At 42.6% G+C, this 19890-nt stretch overlaps 1 protein-coding gene across 1 annotated transcript in view; it reads right to left on the bottom strand.

Annotated features, from left to right (window-relative positions):
* Nucleotides 1-19890, bottom strand: part of SPRED2 (sprouty related EVH1 domain containing 2) — an 81217-nt gene that overhangs the window by 28052 nt on the left and 33275 nt on the right. The window contains exons 2-3 of the mRNA XM_075863121.1: nucleotides 10862-11036; nucleotides 1589-1757 (exon numbers count right to left, since the gene is read on the bottom strand). Of these exons, the coding sequence (XP_075719236.1) occupies nucleotides 1589-1757; nucleotides 10862-11036 (344 nt within the window). The remainder of the gene's footprint in view (nucleotides 1-1588; nucleotides 1758-10861; nucleotides 11037-19890) is intronic.

Raw genomic sequence — 19890 nt, 5'->3', positions numbered from 1 at the left:
ACAAAAACCCATATAGTAAATAGGTCCTAGCGCAGTACCTAAATCAAATCCTATATAAACAGCGCGACCAAGGTATAATTACAATTTTTTTTTTTTAATCGTACATACACAACATATTAATAGATTAGACATATTAATACATAATGAATAAACCAAAAACCTTCACAAAGAAGGAATAAAAAAAAGACATATGGTGGGTAACCTGGATAAATAGACTGTCATGGCCTCACAAAATGGTGTACATCAAAGAGATAAGTACTATAATGATATAAGAGATATCCAAGCCAAAGAGGACCAGTTCCAGGGTACACCACCACAAACCCGACGTACGTTTCACCAATGCTGATGAAGCATTGGTGAAACGCGCGTCGGGTTTCCCTTTGGCTTGGATATCTCTGTGTTATATCGTGTATGCATCAATGTAGTCTGGGGATGTTGCCTATATATTTTTATATAGGGGGTTAACACTATTGTATTATATTACATTTTACTTCATTTATATATACTATTTATTACGAATACTAGATTGCACATTCGCTTCTTCCCTGTAGTACTTATCTCTGATTGATTTACGCTATTCTGTGAGGCGATGACAGTCTATATATTCAGGTTACCCACCATATCTTTTATTCCTTAATTGTGAAGGTTTTGGTTTATTCATTATGTATTAATAGGTCTTTAATATATTAATATCATGTATGTACGATTTAATAAAAATGTCGATATGCCATTAATGTAATTATACCTTGGTCGCGTTGTTTATATAGGATTTGACAAAAAAGTAGGAGTATAGTTAATGCCTTTATAGCCCACACAGCATGGGGTCCAATCGTTCTCATTCGGATGTTTCTGTACGTTGCATGGAACTGCAGAGTACATGCCTGACCGTTGCTAGATACAATTCTTCCCCAGCACAGACATGATAGCTTAAATGTGGGACCCAGTCTCCCTTTCCACCATCGGTGGGAGTTCAGTGGTTGGGCACCACTGATCTCTCATTTATCACCTATCCCTACGAACTCAGGTAAGCCTTCGGCAAGTCAAATTCCTCAGTTTCGCTGTAGCCCATCAACAGGATGAAGACTGTTTTATGACGGTGTTCATCCCTTGTTCCAAACAGATATTGGTTGACACAGCAGAGGATGGACATACCCTTCTCTATCTGTAGATAGCACTTGCTTGTAGCATGAGCTATTGAGGTAAAGTAAATCAGGGTACTTCATATAATACTAAATATATAAGTGCGCAAACTTCCATAACGGAGGTATTCAGTACAACAGTCTTAATACCAAGCACTGGCAACAGAAGAGATTGGCAATGGAATTCACGGCTCGTCCCCCATCGTGGAGGGATTTGGGTTTACTTTATCCTTTCGTCATGCATACACATAGGACAACCTGGGGAAAACAAAAATAGTAAAAAAAAAAAAAAAAAAAGTCTTCCTTTCTTTGCCTGCCAATATCCATCCAGCTTCAGGGTTTTCCTGGTATCACTAGCATGAAAAAGGAACTGTGGAATGTGACGGATCGCGCAAGCTACACACCCCAAGGCATAGAATAGCAGGAATGCAGGTCTTAAGTTACATTACCTTCTGTGAGGTCTTCAATTGCCTTGCGTACTCCTCTGTCAAAGGCTCGTGCATCAGCAGGACTCTGGAAGGTGAGACCAAACCTCCTGTCGTCAACAGACCAGTGGTGGAAAGTTGGAGTTGCCTTCTGATACACTAAGTCCTTCTTCAAGTAGCATTCCAGCAACACCTAGCAGATTATTAAAAAGAGGCATATCAATGAGAAAGAACGGACAGAGACAATAAAACGTACTTAATAACCCAACAGAAAAAGCACAGAACGAGTGGATTGTCAATCTGTCAGATCCTATAGCTACCGGAGATAAATATTTCGAGAGGTGTCAGTCAGCCTCTTATCTGTCCCCTCCAAAGAAACATTCTGGACCTTAAAAGGGAACTTGTCACCAGCATTTCACATATTAAACCAGCAATACCTGGTGGAAGTGGGTGAAAACTCATTTTTATGCAACTTATAATTATCTTCTAAGTAGTCTCTGTACCTTTAGTATTCCCTTCTTTAGTGTTCCCGTGTTGTATGCGAATGAGCATAAGAGTCATATTAATTCCTCAAGCCTTTCCGAGTTAACCCTGCCTCCATACTTTGATTGAAAGCTCCTCACCTCCCCCCAGCACACACGATATCCTGCGCTTGCACATCGATGTCCTGTTCTGGTGCGTGTGCACAACGGGACACCGTAGCGGTGCATGCGCAATAACTGGATTTGAGGCCCAGACAGAACAGGGAAGGGTATCAGACCATACACGACAGGCGTACTGACGCTCTCAGATGAGATTACGGCATTCAGGGCGGGCCCGTTTTTGGTGGTGGGCAGGCATAAGAGGAACGAACGAGACTGCCGGATTATTACTATAAAAGGCACAAAATGTTTGCAGACCGTTATTTACTGTCAGAGGAGTTTAGGAGAAGGAATAACGACAATGAACTTTTGACCGCAGCAGCCAGCGAGGGGGGGGGGGGGGAGCAGCGTTCAATAGGTGAAATGCTGGTAACCTGTTCCCTTTAAAGAGGCTCTGTCACCACATTATAAATGCCCTAACTCCTACATAAGGAGATCGGCGCTGTAATGTAGGTGACAGCAGTGCTTTTTATTTTTTAAAAAAAGGATCTATTTTCACCACTTTATTAGCGCTTTTAGATTTATTCTAATGAGTTGTTTAATGCCCAAGTGGGCGTGTTTTTACTTTAGACCAAGTGGGCGTTGTACAGGGGAGTGTATGACGCTGACCAATCCGCATCATGCACTCCTCTCCATTCATTTACACAGCGCATAGGGATCCTGTTAGATCACTATGTGCTGTCTTATACTGACACATTAACAATACTGAAGTGTTTAGACAGTGAATAGACATTCCACGGGATGTCTATGCACAATCTCTGCACTGCATTACGGTTTCTGTGGTAGTTACAGCAGATCAAGCGTAATCTCGTTGTAACCGGTCATCTACAGCGTAATCTCACGAGATTACGCTTGCTCTGCTGTAAGTACCATAGAAACAGTAACGGAGTGCAGAGATTGTGAATCGACATCCCGTGGAATGTCTATTCACTGTCTAAACACTTCAGTATCGTTAATGTGTCAGTATAAGACAGCACATAGCGATCTAAAAGGATCCCTATGCGCTGACTAAATGAATGGAGAGAAGTGCATGACGCTGATTGGTCACTGCTTGGTCAGCGTCATACACTCCTCTGTACAACGCCCACTTGGTCTAAAGTAAAAACACGCCCACTTGGGCATTAAGCAACTCATTAGCATAAATTGAAATCGCTAATAAAGTGGTGAAAATAGACCGTTTTTTTACAAATAAAAAGCATTACTGTCACCTACATTATAGCGCCTATCTCCTTATGTAGGAGATAGAGCACTTATAATGTGGTGACAGAGCCTCTTTAACTATGGCCAGTTTTACTAGAGGGGTTGTCAAGGATTAGAAAAATGGGTCTGTTTTATTTCCCCCCAGAAACCGCACAACTCGTGTCCGGTTTTGCAGCTCAGCCCAATTGATTTTAATGGGGATAAACTGCAATACCAGACAGTCAATGAAAAAGAGTGGTGAAGTTTCAAATTGAAAAAAAAAAAGCAGTCCCATTTTTCTAATCCTGGACAACCTCTTTAAATCGGAAGTATAGTTTTCTTTCTTTCGAAAAGTCTATACAAAAGTATAAAAAGCCAGTGTTCACTTAAAAGGTTAATATCATCGGCTTTTGGTCCATGCACAGTGTTGATGCCATTAGACGGATAACGTTGCGGATATTGTAAAAATTTGAAGAATAAGCCTTAGTAAGGTGAACCTAGTGGAGAATTTAATAGTCTACAGGCAACAGCAGGTTAAAACTATGCCTAAATTGCCTAGTAACAAAAGCTAGACACAATGAACAAGTGACAATTTACTGGGGAAGACCCCATAAAATGCAAAATTAAAAATATTTATGGAACACTTCCTGTGCACATGATCATATTAAGTACAGTAGCTGTATATTTAGTGCCAAGGATGAGATCGGATGTGATCTTAGAGGACCAGATTACATTGGGCTGTGTGTACAGAGCCTTAGACCCCTATAGGTTGTACTAAGAAATGGAGAAAAATGGCCATATACTTTAAAGGGACCAAAACCTAGAGAGGAGTGAGCTGAAGAAAACACTTGTCAATCAGCAAGATCTTGAAATGGTCTTGTAGAGATCGGACAGAGAAAATAGGGGACAGAGCAATTAGGATAGGGGTCTCAGAGACCATACATGCTAAGCATCCCCCAATCATATTGTTCACCATTACGCCTGGAACACAAGTTATTTTTTTCATACTTTTGACATAATGAGTTTCCAAACATCAAGATTTTTATTTTACTTAAATTTCATTAGGTAAATTATGCAAGCAAAATTTTATGGCAGATCATGTGGGTGCCTCAAAAAAACTTCCATCTATATGACATTACCCATAAGTCCTTTCCCTTTCTTGTAAGGATTGTTTTTATAGGTGCTAGGGATAGCATGGTTATCAAAGAAATCAATATCACGACTAACAAGTAGGATGGCTCAACACCCATTAACGCAACTAGTTCCATTTTTACAAACAGGCGATTTACAGGTGAGGAATTAATGCAACCCGCAGATTACAGCATCATTTATACAACAGTACTCTGTGAATGGAGAGAGTAGAAGAGCTGTTGCAATGTGCAACTATAAATGGCACCTGTATTCGGCTGCCCTTACCAGGACACTATATCTAATGTCCCTGTGGCTGTGTTTTTCTACCAATAATAGTATTTTGGGGAATTGCATTTCCATTTGCAAAGGTTAACCAACAAGGTACGGCAGGCTTCCATATAGCAATTTACAAACAAAAATGACCAGTCGTATCGACAGCCACTACATGGTAGAATGTATAGAATCCATTGGATCAGAACATTTTCTAATTGTCAGTTATGGCATAAACTGATCATAATGGAAACCCCAAAATAAAGAATGACTATTTTGCCATAATGGGAACATTTTATCCTCTAAAGCCGCTCCCAGCCTCGTATAAAAGCACGCTGTGTGGTATTATCTAGGTGACCTCCATTCCAAATAAACATTTTTAAAGTTCAGAGAAAACCACAGATAACAGAATTTACACTAGTAAGAACCAAAGCAAGTCTGTGGGTGCCAATTCATAGAATTTATCTTTTTAGTGGTTTTTCTAACACAGAGCTCCAAACCACCGGTATCTACGGGATATGCCATAAATGTTTGATCGTTTTGGGTCCCACCTATATCTAGAATTTAGGGACCCAACTCCCTCGCCCCGGCTGGTGAGGCAGCTGCTGGTTGCCACACTTAGGTTAAGAGCTAAAGAAGAGGTGGCTGGGATTACGGATACAATCAAGCTCGCTGTGAATGGGGATTACGAAAAACACTAGAACAGCAAGTTTAGCCATTTCCCTAATCCTGCCAACTTCCTCATTCGGATGCGGTGGCCATAGCCGGCCTCACCAGGCGGGACAGGGTTAGGGTATGTGCGCACACAAAATCGAAAACGTCTAAAACAGCTCCGTATTTTCAATGGGTAAACCGCTCCTGATTTTCAGACTTTTTTTTAAGCCCCTTGCGTTTTTCGCTGCGTTTTCTACGTCCTCCTTTGGAGCTATTTTTCTATAGAGTCAATGAAAAACGGCTCCAAAAACATCCCAAGAAGTGATATGCACTTTTTCGCAGGCATCTTTTTACGCACCGTTTTTTGAAAACAAGGCGTATAAAAACGCCCCGTCGGAACAGAACACCATATTTCCCATTGAAATCAATGGGCAGATGTTTGGAGGCGTTCTGTTTCCGTCTTTTCAGGTGTTTTTCGAGGCGTAAACGCCCCTGAAATACTCCGTGTGAACATACCCTTAGGGGATCCCCATTCAGTAGATAGGTGCGGGTCTGAGAGGTAAGATCCGTATCTTTCAGACATTTATGGTATATCCTGTGGATATGCCATAAATATCTAAGCTAGGAATAGTCCTTTAAATGATTAACTCCTGGCTACTTACAGCCGCCACTTGTGGGACCCAAGAAATGTTCTGCATAAGCTCCTAGACTACCGCTAGTGGTGGCTGCAGGCAGTCAGGGGTTAAATTGATGTCTATGGAAGAGATTTGGAGCTCTGTATTCGAAAAACAGAGCTCTGACCACTATAAAGATATAGTAATAAGTTAATCACCACAGAATTTTGAACCCAGCATGTCAGTATAGCGATATACTGCAATACATTAGTATTGCAGTAGATCATGCAAGCGATCCAATGATCGCTGGTTCAAGTCCCCTAGCAGGGACTAATTAAAAAAAAAAAAAAAATAAGTTACTGTTTTTATGTACCCAAAAGTAAAAGAAAAGTTAAAATCCCCTAAAAACAACATGGTGTTAAAAGGTGGACACGGACCCGCAATTACAAACCCATTCATTTCTATGGACCACGGACACTTTCCCGTATATTTGCGGAACGGTGTCCGGGCCATAGAAAGTCTCGCGGACCGTGATTACGGGCACGGCCGTATGTATGAGCCTTCACTTTAAACATATAAGAGATAAGTAAATCATAATGGGCAATTTTATTGTTTCGGTTGGAAATTGCTTTGCCAAGCTCGACATCCTACATCTAGATGGGCAAAGTTGAATTCTCACAGTCATTCTTAATTCGATAGTCTGGGTAGGACTTTGACCTCGTTGTGCACATGCGCTGCATCATCTCCTTCCCATTTTTTTCCCATGTGTTTCCGTAGACATCATATTTATGGGTCAATTGTCAGACTAAAAAGTATTTTTGGGGGATTTCTTCTCCACTGGGTGATGAAAGGAAGAAACTCCTGCAAGTCTACGAAGAACATCCACAATATGATAACTGCGCCCTGGCAAGAACCACCCCACATGTCTAGCACTGCAGAGCGGCATTGTAATTCATATAGTAAATGTCCGAGCATGCAAGTGAAAGAAAGAGAGAAACAAACACATACAGCAGCAAGGAATAGCTATAGGCAAGAAAAATACCTGCTGAAGCTATAGGTTAGGTTACTAAATAAAGGATTTTATAGGTGGGGTGTGTCAAGCCCAAATCACTCGCCCTTAGGGTTGAACAGGAGCCCACACCTAGGGTGTGTATAATATTCTGATAATCCTGCTGGCAGAATTATACTCTAGTTCTTTTTCTATTCTATTGCAAAACACACACACCAGAAGTATCCACGATTTGGTCACACTGATCTAATAAAGCCGTTTGTGCACGCGTTGTACAGCAAATTATGTAACACATTAAAACTGTATAAACTGGAGGACAGAATGAATGTATAGGAGAAAAAAAGCACAATAAAGTGATCACTTCTTAACCTGTTCTGTAACATTTTAGTAGCGAGGAGTCATTTTTTCCTTATTATACAGTGCGGTTTACTGTTCACCTCTAATAACGCCTGGCTAGGCGGCCTCAATCTCCAGAACATCAATTCAACATTGGACTGGAAGCCACAGAATTAATATTTTCCTGCATTTTAACTGGATATAAAACGAAAAAAAAAACAAAAACAAAAAACAACCACTTCAAGGCTACGTAAAGAAACCCGTTCAGTGTGTGTACGTTCAACATACGCATCTGGAAAATCTTCCCAGCTCATACCCCAACATGTTTAGAGACCCCTATGTGCCTGACCGATGCAAGAAGAGTGTCCTTTTGGCATCCGACGGGCTGATTTAGGTCGATACATCTTATTTTTCTGCTGTATAGGAACGCCAGGCCTGCAGCAATCTGTTTCTAGACAGTCCGGTACCTCAAAGATACTGCGTGCTATGCATTTTTTTTACTATGATTGTCGTATAAAAATGTATCGAATACAGCTGCATACATTGGAAACATCCATTGACACTTTTAGGGAGACTGTCAACACTTTTAGCACCCTACCCCACACCGTGAACCCCACTAGATAGGTATGATGATTTCTGTACACCTATGTTGGCAATCATCCGGCAAGTCCCACCTGGGTAATTAACTTTTAATTATCACACGCCGAATATTATGTGTCCGGCTTCTTCGCCATAACCCCTCCCTTCTGCTCTTGTGACGGCTCTAGTGGTCCTCCGCGTCATGCGACGCGCGATCCAAGAGTGAAGAGCAGAGAGAAGGGGTCATTTTTTTTAAAATAAAGTCTGCAGAGATGGAGGGAGATTTATGCACAAAAAACAAGGCAAGGAACATTCAATCAGGTTAACAAACTATTACTTTATTATCTCACTAAGGATCATTTGTAATGTGGCAGAGTTTTATGATCTATGGTGCTGTTAATTCAGATTATTAGATGCAAAGATGAGCCGGTATGTGCGGCCGCAATACAGTCGCTAAGATGCGTCTCCATTATGGGCATCTGAATGCCACCTAAGGCAGATTAATAATTTCCTATAATTAAAGCAGATGTGAAAATCAGCGTACATACTGGTTGTGTAGAATGTATTGATTTTGCGATAACTTTGTTTTCCTTGAAACATTAAAAAAAACTGAAATGTCAAAAAAACAGTTCCACCTGGCATTGCTCTTAAAGAGGTGGAACAGGAATAGAAAAACATGGCTGCTTTCTAACAGGATCAGCGCCTCGCCTGTTCATTGGTTGGGTTTGGTATTGGAGCTCAGCTCTATTGAAGTATATGGGGCTGAGCTGCAATACCACTCACAACCTGTAGACAGGTGAGGGCTTTTTTGAAATTAGGCAGCCATGTTTATCTAACCCGGGACAACCCCTTCAAGGTCAGGATCAAACCACACACATACTTTTGATGCGGTTTTTGGCTAATTTCTTTAGCTAAAGCTAGAAGTAAATCCAAAAAGTAGGATGGAAATGTATAAAGAAAATATTGATGCATCTCTTTTCTTTTGTGTCCACTTCGGCGTTTGGCTCAAAAAGTTTAGCAAAATCTGCATCAAAACTGCGGGTGTGATCCTGGCCTAAAGGCCACATGATCAGCACTGCAAACACAAGCAGATGGTTTGACCCACAACGGGTGTTGCACAGAAGATCATATCTCCACCAAGGTAATGGACCTGCAGGATGAAATGCAGCAATCCTAGAAATTTAAAGAGTCCAAAGAATTTGCCAGTTCACTGCCCTAATGGATGAGTCAACTGGAAGTGAAGCAGAGTTCTTAGCTAAGCATTAAAATATTAGAAAGTTTAGGAGCAATTTTTTTTTTTTTTAAATTATTCCTAAGGCTATATTTATACATAGATAACATTATTATATACAATGGACCCATCGGGTTATATTCTTAGATGTGTAAGGCCTTGTTCACACGATTTCACACAGATTTTCAACAAAAATGCCCCCACAATCCGCTTCCCATAGCTTATAATGGGAAACCATGTTGCTTTTTGATGATGCGCTACCGACGCAGACTTGATATAGGCGTCAATAAGTGACGCGTCTTCCAAGCACAGTTCTACTTATCTCCCTCTATGTATGATCTTGCTCATAAGGCATCTACTTCCCATATGCATGACAAAATGACCAATAGCAATTGTTTTGTTAGAGGATTAACATATTTTAAAGGGGTTGTCCACGACCGGACAACGAATGACCCATCCACAGGATAGGTAATCAGTATATGATCGGTGCGCGTCCGACACCCTGACCCCGCACACATCAGCTGCACCGGCTGCCTCCGGGCGCCGGATGTTTTGAACGGTATGCAGTAGTTGGACCCGGGAAGGAGATGGCTCCAACAACTGCACAGTGGCTGTACTTCTCAGCTGCGGCTCTGCTCCTATTCACTTAGATAGGGGCAGAGCTGCAGTTCTTGCTTAGCAGACCTTGTATTCGCGAGATGATCTATTGTGGAACCACTCAACAAAGGCATGTTCACAGGGGCTGGATTTGCTGCGGAAAATCTGCTGCAAACAGTGCAAAATAAACTCACGTCGCACTCGCTAAAATCCACACCGGTGTCAGGACTTGCTGCAGCATGCTCTACCCATATTTTATTTTTTTCACTCTTGCCATTACAAAGGGTTATATCCAGAGTAAAAAAAATGATGTCAATTTGCTATAGATTTCTACGCAGCAGATTCACTCTATGTGAACATAGCCTAAAATGTCATTTTTAATGTAGATGGCGTTTTCCCAGTTTCTTAGCACGCAGCCAAGATGGTATGTGTATAATTTAGTACAGGTAAATTAGGCTAGGTTCTACGGAGTTGACATTATCGTGGTAGAGAGAGCGTGTAACACAGTAAGATTAATAATAGTTGAATTAGATGGACCTGTGAAGCTCATAGTCACCCTGCAAATTGTCCATCTAGCTCATACCAATAGTATGGAATGGAATCGGTGCTCCAACAAAGTCTGCTGTGTAGCACTATACTTACGTTTACCTTAGAAACAACGCAGCGCATGCCCATACCAGGGAAGAAGAAAAGTGCCCCCTAGTTTTATCTTGGAATCTTCGCCAACTCAAAAGCAGATTGTTGTAATGAAACGGCTTATGTCCTCCTAGATGTTACCTAATACAGCGTTTTATTTTAACCTCATTTCTTTTATCATTCACAATAGTGTTATGAAAGAGCTCGGCTATGCTCCCCGAACAGGATACAACTGAAGCCAGAGAGCAGCTTTGTGCCAAAAATCTATAACTATGTTTGATTTGGACACCGTAAGAAACTATGGAAGGAGGAACAAAAAGCACAAAAAAAGCCCCACCACAATACTTCGTGAAAGCAGCAGTCATATATACAAGAAATCTTAATGGGATGACACCACTCAAAAAAAAAAGTTTCCATTACCAGTTTATCTTTTATTCGTTCTCCATGAATAAGAAAGTCACTTCTTCCGGTGCCCTCTGGGTACACTTTTGAGACTCCAACCCGACTGATTCCGCCGCCTTCATGTGGTAACCAACCCCCGCTGGAGTCATCTCTGCTCATAACCACAGCCTTCACACGCACTATGTAGTTGTCACTAATAAAAAGAGGAAAAAACAAAATGTTAATAAGAAACACACAGATCGGAAAATTTACGGCTACATACCATTTGTTAACACCACAATAAAATGGACAAATCCCCTGGCGTCGCATAGCAGCTCTTCTGCAAATTACAGACGGCTACGGATGCACATCCGTAGCCGTCCGTAATTATGGAAGCGCCCATAGACACGGATGGGGAGTCCGTGCCATAATTACAGACAAGAATAGGACATTCTATATGTTATGGATAATTTCTTTGGAACGAACACCCATCTGTAAATATGCGGAAAGATGTCCGTGGCCAATAGAAATGACTGGGTCCGAAATTTAAGCCGTAATTACGGATGAAAACTACGGTCGTGTGCATGGAGCCTTAAGAATTCAGATCTTGATTGTCTGTTGATTATTAGGGTATGTTCTCACAGGCTACTTTCAGACGTTTTTCGGCCCGTAGACGCCCTGAAAAATCAGAAGCAGAACGCCTACAAACATCTGCCCATTGATTTCAATGGGAAATACGGCGTTCTATTCCGATGGGGCGCTATTTTCCGCCTCATTTTCAAATAACGGCACATAAAAAGGCGCCGTCAAAAGAAGTGCATGTCACTTCTTGAGCCGTTTTTCATTGACAATAGAAACACAGCTCCAAAAACGGCCGTAAAAAAGACAGCAAAAAACGCTAGTTGCTTAAAAACTGCTGAAAATCAGAGGCTTTTCTCTCTTGAAAACAGCTCCGTATTTTCAGTAGTTGTTAAAGAGGCTCTGTCACCACATTATAAGTGCCCTATCTCCTACATAAGGAGATCAGCGCTATAATGTAGATGACAGCAGTGCTTTTTAATTAGAAAAGAGATCTATTTTCACCACGTTAGTAGCGATTTTAGATTTATGCTAATTAGTTTCGTAATACCCAAGTGGGCGTGTTTTTACTTTAGACCAAGTAGGCGTTGTACAGAGGAGTGTATGACTCTGACCAAAGTATTTAAACGATTTAAAAATATTAAACTTATGTTTGAAGAATGTTACCCAAGATTGACATTTATCACCTATCCACCGCTGGGACCCCCACGGATCACAAGAACGGGAGCATGCGCGTCGCCACTCCATTCAAAGCCTTAGGCCCCATGTACATGACCGTAAAAACTCTCCGTAATTGTGGACCATAATACGGTCCGCAATTACGTATCCATTCAGTTCTATTGGCCACGGACACCTTTCCGTATCGATATATATCTCACACAGTCCTGAATATCAGATGTGTCTACTTAGGTTGGGCTTACACAGTGCGGTTTTGATGCCGGTGCTGCATGTATATATTTTTTGCGTTAACCAGGAAAAGTATAAGGCTTTTCTTTAGGCATTTCAGGGGCTGTAGAGACTCCGTGCACAGGGCTCTGCTGCGTGGATGAGGCCTTATACTTCTCCTTTCTATAGGACCCCCTCCAGGTTTCGCTCAGATGTCATGCATTTGGTGCAGATGTTGCCACAAAAATACACATCAAAAGCACACGAATATAATATTCACATAGAAAAGTATTTGAGGTTCTCAGTGAACCGTGACCCAAATAAAAAACCTGAAAGAGAGAGAGAGGATGTCTAGTCAAAGAAGCCACCATGAATACTATTATGGCCCAGTCAGCCGTCGCGGTGTCGGCCACCATATTTCTCTACCCTGTACATATGAATCGCTTTTTCTTTGTACACAACGGGGACGATCTCCCCCATTGAGAACGACAGGAAATTAAGGATTACAGAAACCAAAAGTGTTTTGTAAAAGCAGCTGCTCAACAACGTTGCCGAAGGCGTGCTTAGAAATGTCACCCTGCCTGAGAGCGGTGAGGAGCTGCAAGGAACAGACTCTATAATGTGCGCGCTGACGATCAGGCCTCCCCTCACGGAAGAGGACTGCTTCACAAGCATACAAAATGCTCCGGTTGCCCACGATTCAATAAGCGGCTCTATACCACATTCTGTAACCTATTCAATAGTGAACACCCAGCCTGACCGAGGAAAACTACTTCCCCAGCTAAACGTGCAGACATCTACAAAGAGCGGGTCTGTGTTTTTCTCACATAATGGGGCTGCACTATATACCACAAGATAAACTAACTATCCAAGTACGATTCAGTGAAGATCTAGGAAGGTCTCTACATCATTGTCTGGTAGATTGGGATCAAATCAGGTCATAAATGGCCAATACTGTAAAATATACAAGCCACCGATCCGGATAAGGGTAAATTCACATCAGTGGGACTTTTCAGAAAATATTGGGGAAATGCATTAAATAATTGCATTCCCATGAAACAATGACAGAGAAGCTTTTCCATGGACTCGACATTGTGTTATTCCTCCTGGAAATCTAAAAATCTGATGAGTGCTTTCAATCCCCTTGTCAACGCTTCGACACGGACCAATAAGTGCTAACAAGTGTGTAGCGACACATTCCTTTGACGAGTGGAATATTAACACAGCTATCAATTTATTCATACATTTCCAGGAGGAATAACAGACGAACAGCACAACGCGACGTACTTATGTATTATTAATTTTTATTAATTTAAGAAATAACGAAAGCAAAAACGTATTACAATATTGTAACATCCAATAAATATTACAAACCAAAACATTGAGTCAGTAATGGAATCCGCATGTTCAAATAGAGTAGAATAATGTCGCGGCGCAGTTCGCACGAAGAACCTTAAACACGAGTATAATATAAACAATGAAACATTGAAGTGTAAAGTCCAAAATAGGCTAGACTCAAAAGGGCACGACCGTACGGTCCAATATGAAGAAAGAGAATGATTTCACACCCTTGATACACAGACACACGTTTTTGACATGGTAAATTTAAAGAAACCTCAGTATTGCTATTTAGGCCGGGACCACATCGTTCGGGTTTCCATCATAGGATTAGAAGAACGAAAATATTTCGAAGCTCGGGATCCGTTGCATGACCGAAGCCATTGGTGCCCGACGGAAAGAAATGGACTTTAATGGGTTCAGTCGGCTCTCATAGTTTCTGTCATTGTGTCCAGCCAAAACAACGGAATTTGTGACGGAGGCCCCTAACAGTCTCCAACACAGATGTGAACAGCCTCTAAACCAGAAATACAAAATTTACTAAGGACATCAGCGTTTGGTTTCTGTTCAACCTTTCGGTCGGTGGAACCGATGTACCAAAAGCCGAACAGAAACTATAGCTTCCGTTTTCATTACCATTGATTTCAACGGTAATGCTTCCTTTGCAGTTGGTTTCCGTTCCGAAAAGTTTATTTCACGGAAACAATAAGGGTATGTTCACACGCTTAACCAAAAATGTCTGACATTTTTTTTGAGGCCGTTCTTTCGAGCGGTTTTCTATAGAGAATGAAAAACTTCTCCAAAAACGTCCCAAGAAGTGAGCTGCACTTCCTTTTCACGGCCGTTTTTCAAAGCAGTTTCTATAAAGCCTGCTTCATACGGCTATAAACGCGGCTGAACCAAACTTAGATTACTATAGAATTCTTTGGAAATTTAATTTCGGTTCAGTAGAAATGTTGGAGGTCCAGGTCTTGCAGCCATAATACCCAGGTCAAAACGTGAGAATACTATAGCATCTAAACTTGCTTAAAGTGAACTTTTCACCTGCCCATACATGTGCAACTTAGTGCAGCATGTAATAGCGGGGCTGCACAAACCCTGGGGCACTTCACATTTTTCTCCTACCCTCCTCGGCTATTTAGATATCGGTGCTGTTCTATTTGGCGCCCAATATTTAAACAACCCCCTGAACTGCCAATGGGGCGTGTAACATCGCTGCGACATTGTCCAATCAGCTACAGACAGTACCACAGCAAGAGATGGAGAAGATTAGAGCATGTGCGCGTGCAGCTCGGAGATGTGGGTGCGCACACACTCAGTCACTCTTCAGCTCTCGGGAGACAAGAACAAAACTGAGTGATCTCGCACAAGAGATCACAGTCTTGTCCTGGTCTGCCGAGAGCTGAAGAGTGAGAGTGTGCGTGTGCATAGCTCCGAGCGCATAAACACACGCTCTCCTCACTCCAGCTCTTGCTTAATTTTTTTTCACTGTCGTGTGAATCTAGCCTAAGGCTACATTCACACGACAGTGAAAAAAAAAATGGCCATTAAAAACTGATCAACTGTCAGTTTATCATGGCCATTTTGCATCAGTGTCGCCAAATTTTCATCCATTTCCAGTCCGTCTGTCCATCTCTAATGGCCGTTTGTCATCAGTTTTTATGGCCGTTAAAAAAACTGATGGATTTAATTTGTTGGTTTTATTGTCCAAACCCCCTGAAAAAAAGCAGTACCCATGTAGATCGTGCTGCAATGACATTGTAGATAGTGCCACAGTGCCCACTGTAGATAGAGCCCACATATGCCGCAGTGCAGACATATAAAGTGCCAGTGCTCTCAGTGCCACATTGCCCATGTAGATAGAACTACAGCGTGCCATGCAGATAGTCACATCCCCATATAGTGCCACAGTGCCCATGTAGATAGCACCAACACCCCTTTTGTAGATAGCACCAACACCCCTTTTGTAGTAAGCACCAAGACGCCTTTTGTAGAAAGGACCCCCTCCCCGCTCTGGCAGGAAATTCCAGAGGTAGCCACTGACGTCACTGTCCATATATGAATAGTAACGCCAGGGGCTTCTCCCGTAGCGGTATCCCTTGGCCTGAGCGTCGGCCGGGGTTTCCAGAGGTAGCCACTGACATCACTGTCCATATATGGACAGTAACACCAGGGGCTTCTCCAGTAGCGAAATCCCGTGGTCAGAGCGTCGGCCAGAGATCACACTCCTTCAAGGAGCTACAGCGGTGCTATCTGGAGGGGGGTGCCGCTATTTACAGGGGGGGGGGGGGTCAGAGGGAGACAGGAGTCCCCGGCCAGAGTTCTCACGATGCTCTGGCCAGAGACTCCACAATTGAACGGCCGACATCACTGTCCATATATGGATAGCAATGTCAAGGGCTTCCCCGGGCTTGGCGCTCAGAGTAGCGCTGTGTGCTGGGAATCCTCGGCGAGGATCAGTTTTTACCGGCTGTTACAAGAATTCATAAAAAACAGCCGTTAAAACCTGATCCATTGACTTCTATGGGAGCTGTGAGGCCGTTAAAAAACCCCAAAACAAAGTCGTGTGAATGTAGCCTTAGGCCTCATGCACACGACCGTATTTTTTCCCACCCGTAAATACGGGTCCGGTGTCACACGTATTCCACCCGTTTTGCACCAGTATTTACGAACCCGTGCCCGTAAATATGGGTCCGGTGTCACCCGTATTCCACCCGTATTTACGGGCACGTTTTTGGCGGCAAAATAGAACTGCACTAATCGGCAGCCCCTTCTCTCTATCAGTGCAGGATAGAGAGAAGGGACAGCCTTTTCTGTAATAAAAGTTAAAGAAATTCATACTTACCCGGCCGTTGTCTTGGTGACGCGTCCCTCTCTTCACATCCAGCCCGACATCCCTGGATGACGCAGCAGGCAGTCCATGTGACCGCTGCAGCCTGTGATTGGCTGCAGCGGTCACATGGCCTGAAACGTCATCCAGGACGTCGGGCCGGATGTCGAGAGGGACGCGTCACCAAGGCAACGGACGGGAGACCGGACTGGAGGAAGCAGGAAGTTGTCGGTAAGTATGAAAGTCTTTTATTTTTATTTTTTACAGGTTTATACTGATCGGTAGTCACTGTCCAGGGTGCTGAAAGAGTTACTGCCGATCAGTTAACTCTTTCAGCTCCCTGGACAGTGACTATTTACTGACGTCGCTTAGCAACGCTGCCGTAATGACGGGTGCACACATGTAGCCACCCGTCATTACGAGAGCTCCATAGACTTCTATGGACTGTCCGTGCCGTTATTACGGCCTGAAATAGGACATGTTCTATCTTTTTCAACGGCACGGGCACCTTCCCGTGAGAAAACGGGAAGGCACCCGTCGCCAATAGAAGTCTATGAGCCCGTTATTACGGGTCGTAATTACGACCCGTAATAACGGGAGTTTTTACGGTCGTGTGCATGAGGCCTTAGTGTTATGCTTTTTATATCGTATGTACGTGAAAGATAGGGAATTTAGGACAGGGACTGGGAATTTAGGAGAGGGACTGATGTGAGTGAGAATCTCTGTAAAGCAAAATATGTTGGTGCTATATAAGAAACTAGAAATAAATATCATACAGGTATAGTAATTCAGTGGATTGAAGTGGTTGAATTTGTGATTTAACTATAAAGGATATTCTTATTTGATCCAAGAAAGTTTCTACATTAGGCAAGAGAAGCAGAACACTCTATAGGAAGATATCTAGCAGGGCAGGAGTTAAAATAACCTGTCTAGAAGGATTAGCCAAATAAAAAAAAAAGCTACCTGTCAGAGCTGAAAGGACAGACGTGTTTAGACATTAGAAGGAGAGACATCTGTAGGCGCAATGTTTACAGCTGGGAAAGAAAGGTCAGGAAGGGGTTCATTGAAGCACAAGGATCGCATACCCTAGTGCCGGGCTTATTGTACTAGCCCGCTCTATAGCCCATAGACTGACACTTCTCAGGACAGCAGTCAAAGCACCTGGTGTGCGGCAAGATAAAAACTAGCACCACCGCCATGATCGCCTCCTCTTTTATCATGTCTCACAATATAATGAGAAGGATTGAATAAAAAAAAAAAAAAAGTTTCGAAACATTTGCAATAGTCAGCGCATCCAGGTCAGGTGCGCTGACGGCAGATGGACACACAAACTTCATAATGATAGAAAAAAAAAATATAAAAAAAAATAAAAAAAAAAATCACATAACTAGCTTGGTTTTAGGAGAAATAATATAATATATACACTAATCAGCCATAACCTTAAAACCACTTGCCTACTATTTTGTAGGCCCACCTCGAGCTGCCAAAACAGCTCCGAACGATCAATGCATGGACTCTTACAAGACCTCTGAAGGCCTCCTGTACCTGGTTCCAAGATGTGAGCAGCAGATCCCTTAAGTCTTGTAAGTTGAGAGATGGAGTCTCCATGGATCGGAATCATTTCTCCAGCACATCTCACAGATACTTGATCGGATTGAGATCTCAGGAATTTGGAGACCAAGTCAACATCATGAACTCCGTTCCTCAAACCATTCCTGAATACCTGAATAATTTTTTGCAGTGTGGCAGGGGCATTATCCTGCTGAAAGACGCCACTGCCATTAGGGAATACGGTTGTCATAAAGGGGTGTACTTGGTCCGCAACAACGTTTAGGTAGATAGTACGTGTCAAAGTAAGGGTCCTCTTACACGGCCTGAAGGGGGCGCTGGTTTGCTGCTTTCACACGGAGCTATGTTTGGGGACGAGTGATAGTTACTACGATCGCTCCTCCCCATACATGTCTATCATGTCAGCAGCACGTCTGTTTATACAGGGAGATGGGCTGCCGACAACGATAATATTTCTTGCTGCATAAACAGAGCAATGATCGGGAACGAGTATTACATGTGACATTATATTTATATAGCCGAACAGACACGAAGCGGCTGAGCGCTCACACGAGCACTTCAGCCGCTTCGCTCTTGCGATTGGTGGGGGTCTCAGTGCTCGGACCCCCACCAATCCAAACTTCTGACATGTAACTATGACATGTCAGAAGTTTGTCAAACGTTTAACTACACTTTAACATCCACATAAATGTCAGGACCTAAGGTTTCCCAGCAGAACACTATCCAGAGCATCACACTGCCTCCCCCGACTTGTCTTCTTCCCATAGTGAATCTTGGTGCCTTCTCAAATTAACTCAGTCTCCGTGTATTGTTTGGGCATACATTTCATAGGTTCATGTCTGGATACTGGTTCCCCCCCCCCCCTCAATAAAAGGTAAATGCATCTTAAGTAAGCATACATACAGCTGCATCCCTATGACCCAGAACACGCTGTATACCTCAACGGTATCGGATCACATTTTTCCCTGCAGGCTGAGCCATGTACTCTATTCACTTTTGCAACCAATGTTTGCAGGTGTATTATGAAAATTCCAACGCATAGGAGAGGTAACATTCATGGAAGCATACAGGTCTACAAAAGCTGCAAGAAGTGGTCTGATCGCTTGAACAGTGTTCAGGTTCTTGCATGTCAGGATGCACGACGTAGCTTGCTATAGAGATATACTAAGAAATCCAGAGGATTAAAGGGATTATGGAGATAATAGTGTTTTGAAAAGTGAATACAAAAGACCAAAAAGCCATAAAAAAAAACAAAAAACAAAACAAAAACAATATTGGTGACGGGGGAGGGATTTTTGATATACATAACATTCCATAAACTTGAACAGTAACCGATGAACAACTCTTAATATCTTCAGAGACAGAGAGTTATAGTACATGAGAAATCGTATCTAGTGAGAAGTAGTGTAATTATACGGGTTTTCACAGTGAAACACCGTAGGAGACTTGAACAAGACTTAAGCCGTATTGTAACAGCCATCATAAAACATGTCTTTCAGAATATAGCTTCCTTCCTCAGCGCAATTCTACATCCTCAAGAAACAACGCGTGCCATGTGGATGATTCATCACCAGCCTGGACTATGCGCTCCTTCTGTAATTCATTAAGAGGTTATGCAGATAGACTTGGCCATGGGCTGCCTGTCAATGGCACTACATGTTAGGCCTTATTTACACGAGCGTATTTTACGGCCGTGATACGCACGTCGCACGGACCTATATAAGTCAATGGGGCCGTTCAGACATTGTGTTTTTCACGCAGCGTGTGCGCAAGACTCACGACATGTCCTATACTTGAGCGTTTTTCGCGCATCGCGCACCCATTGAAGTAAATGAGTGCTTGAAAATAACGCACGGTACACTTCCGT

The sequence above is a fragment of the Rhinoderma darwinii genome, chromosome 4, assembly GCF_050947455.1.
Source record: "Rhinoderma darwinii isolate aRhiDar2 chromosome 4, aRhiDar2.hap1, whole genome shotgun sequence".
In the NCBI taxonomy this organism is placed as follows: Eukaryota; Metazoa; Chordata; class Amphibia; order Anura; family Rhinodermatidae; genus Rhinoderma; species Rhinoderma darwinii.
Note: the sequence above shows the minus strand (reverse complement) of the source record. Positions and strands in the feature narration are given on the sequence as shown.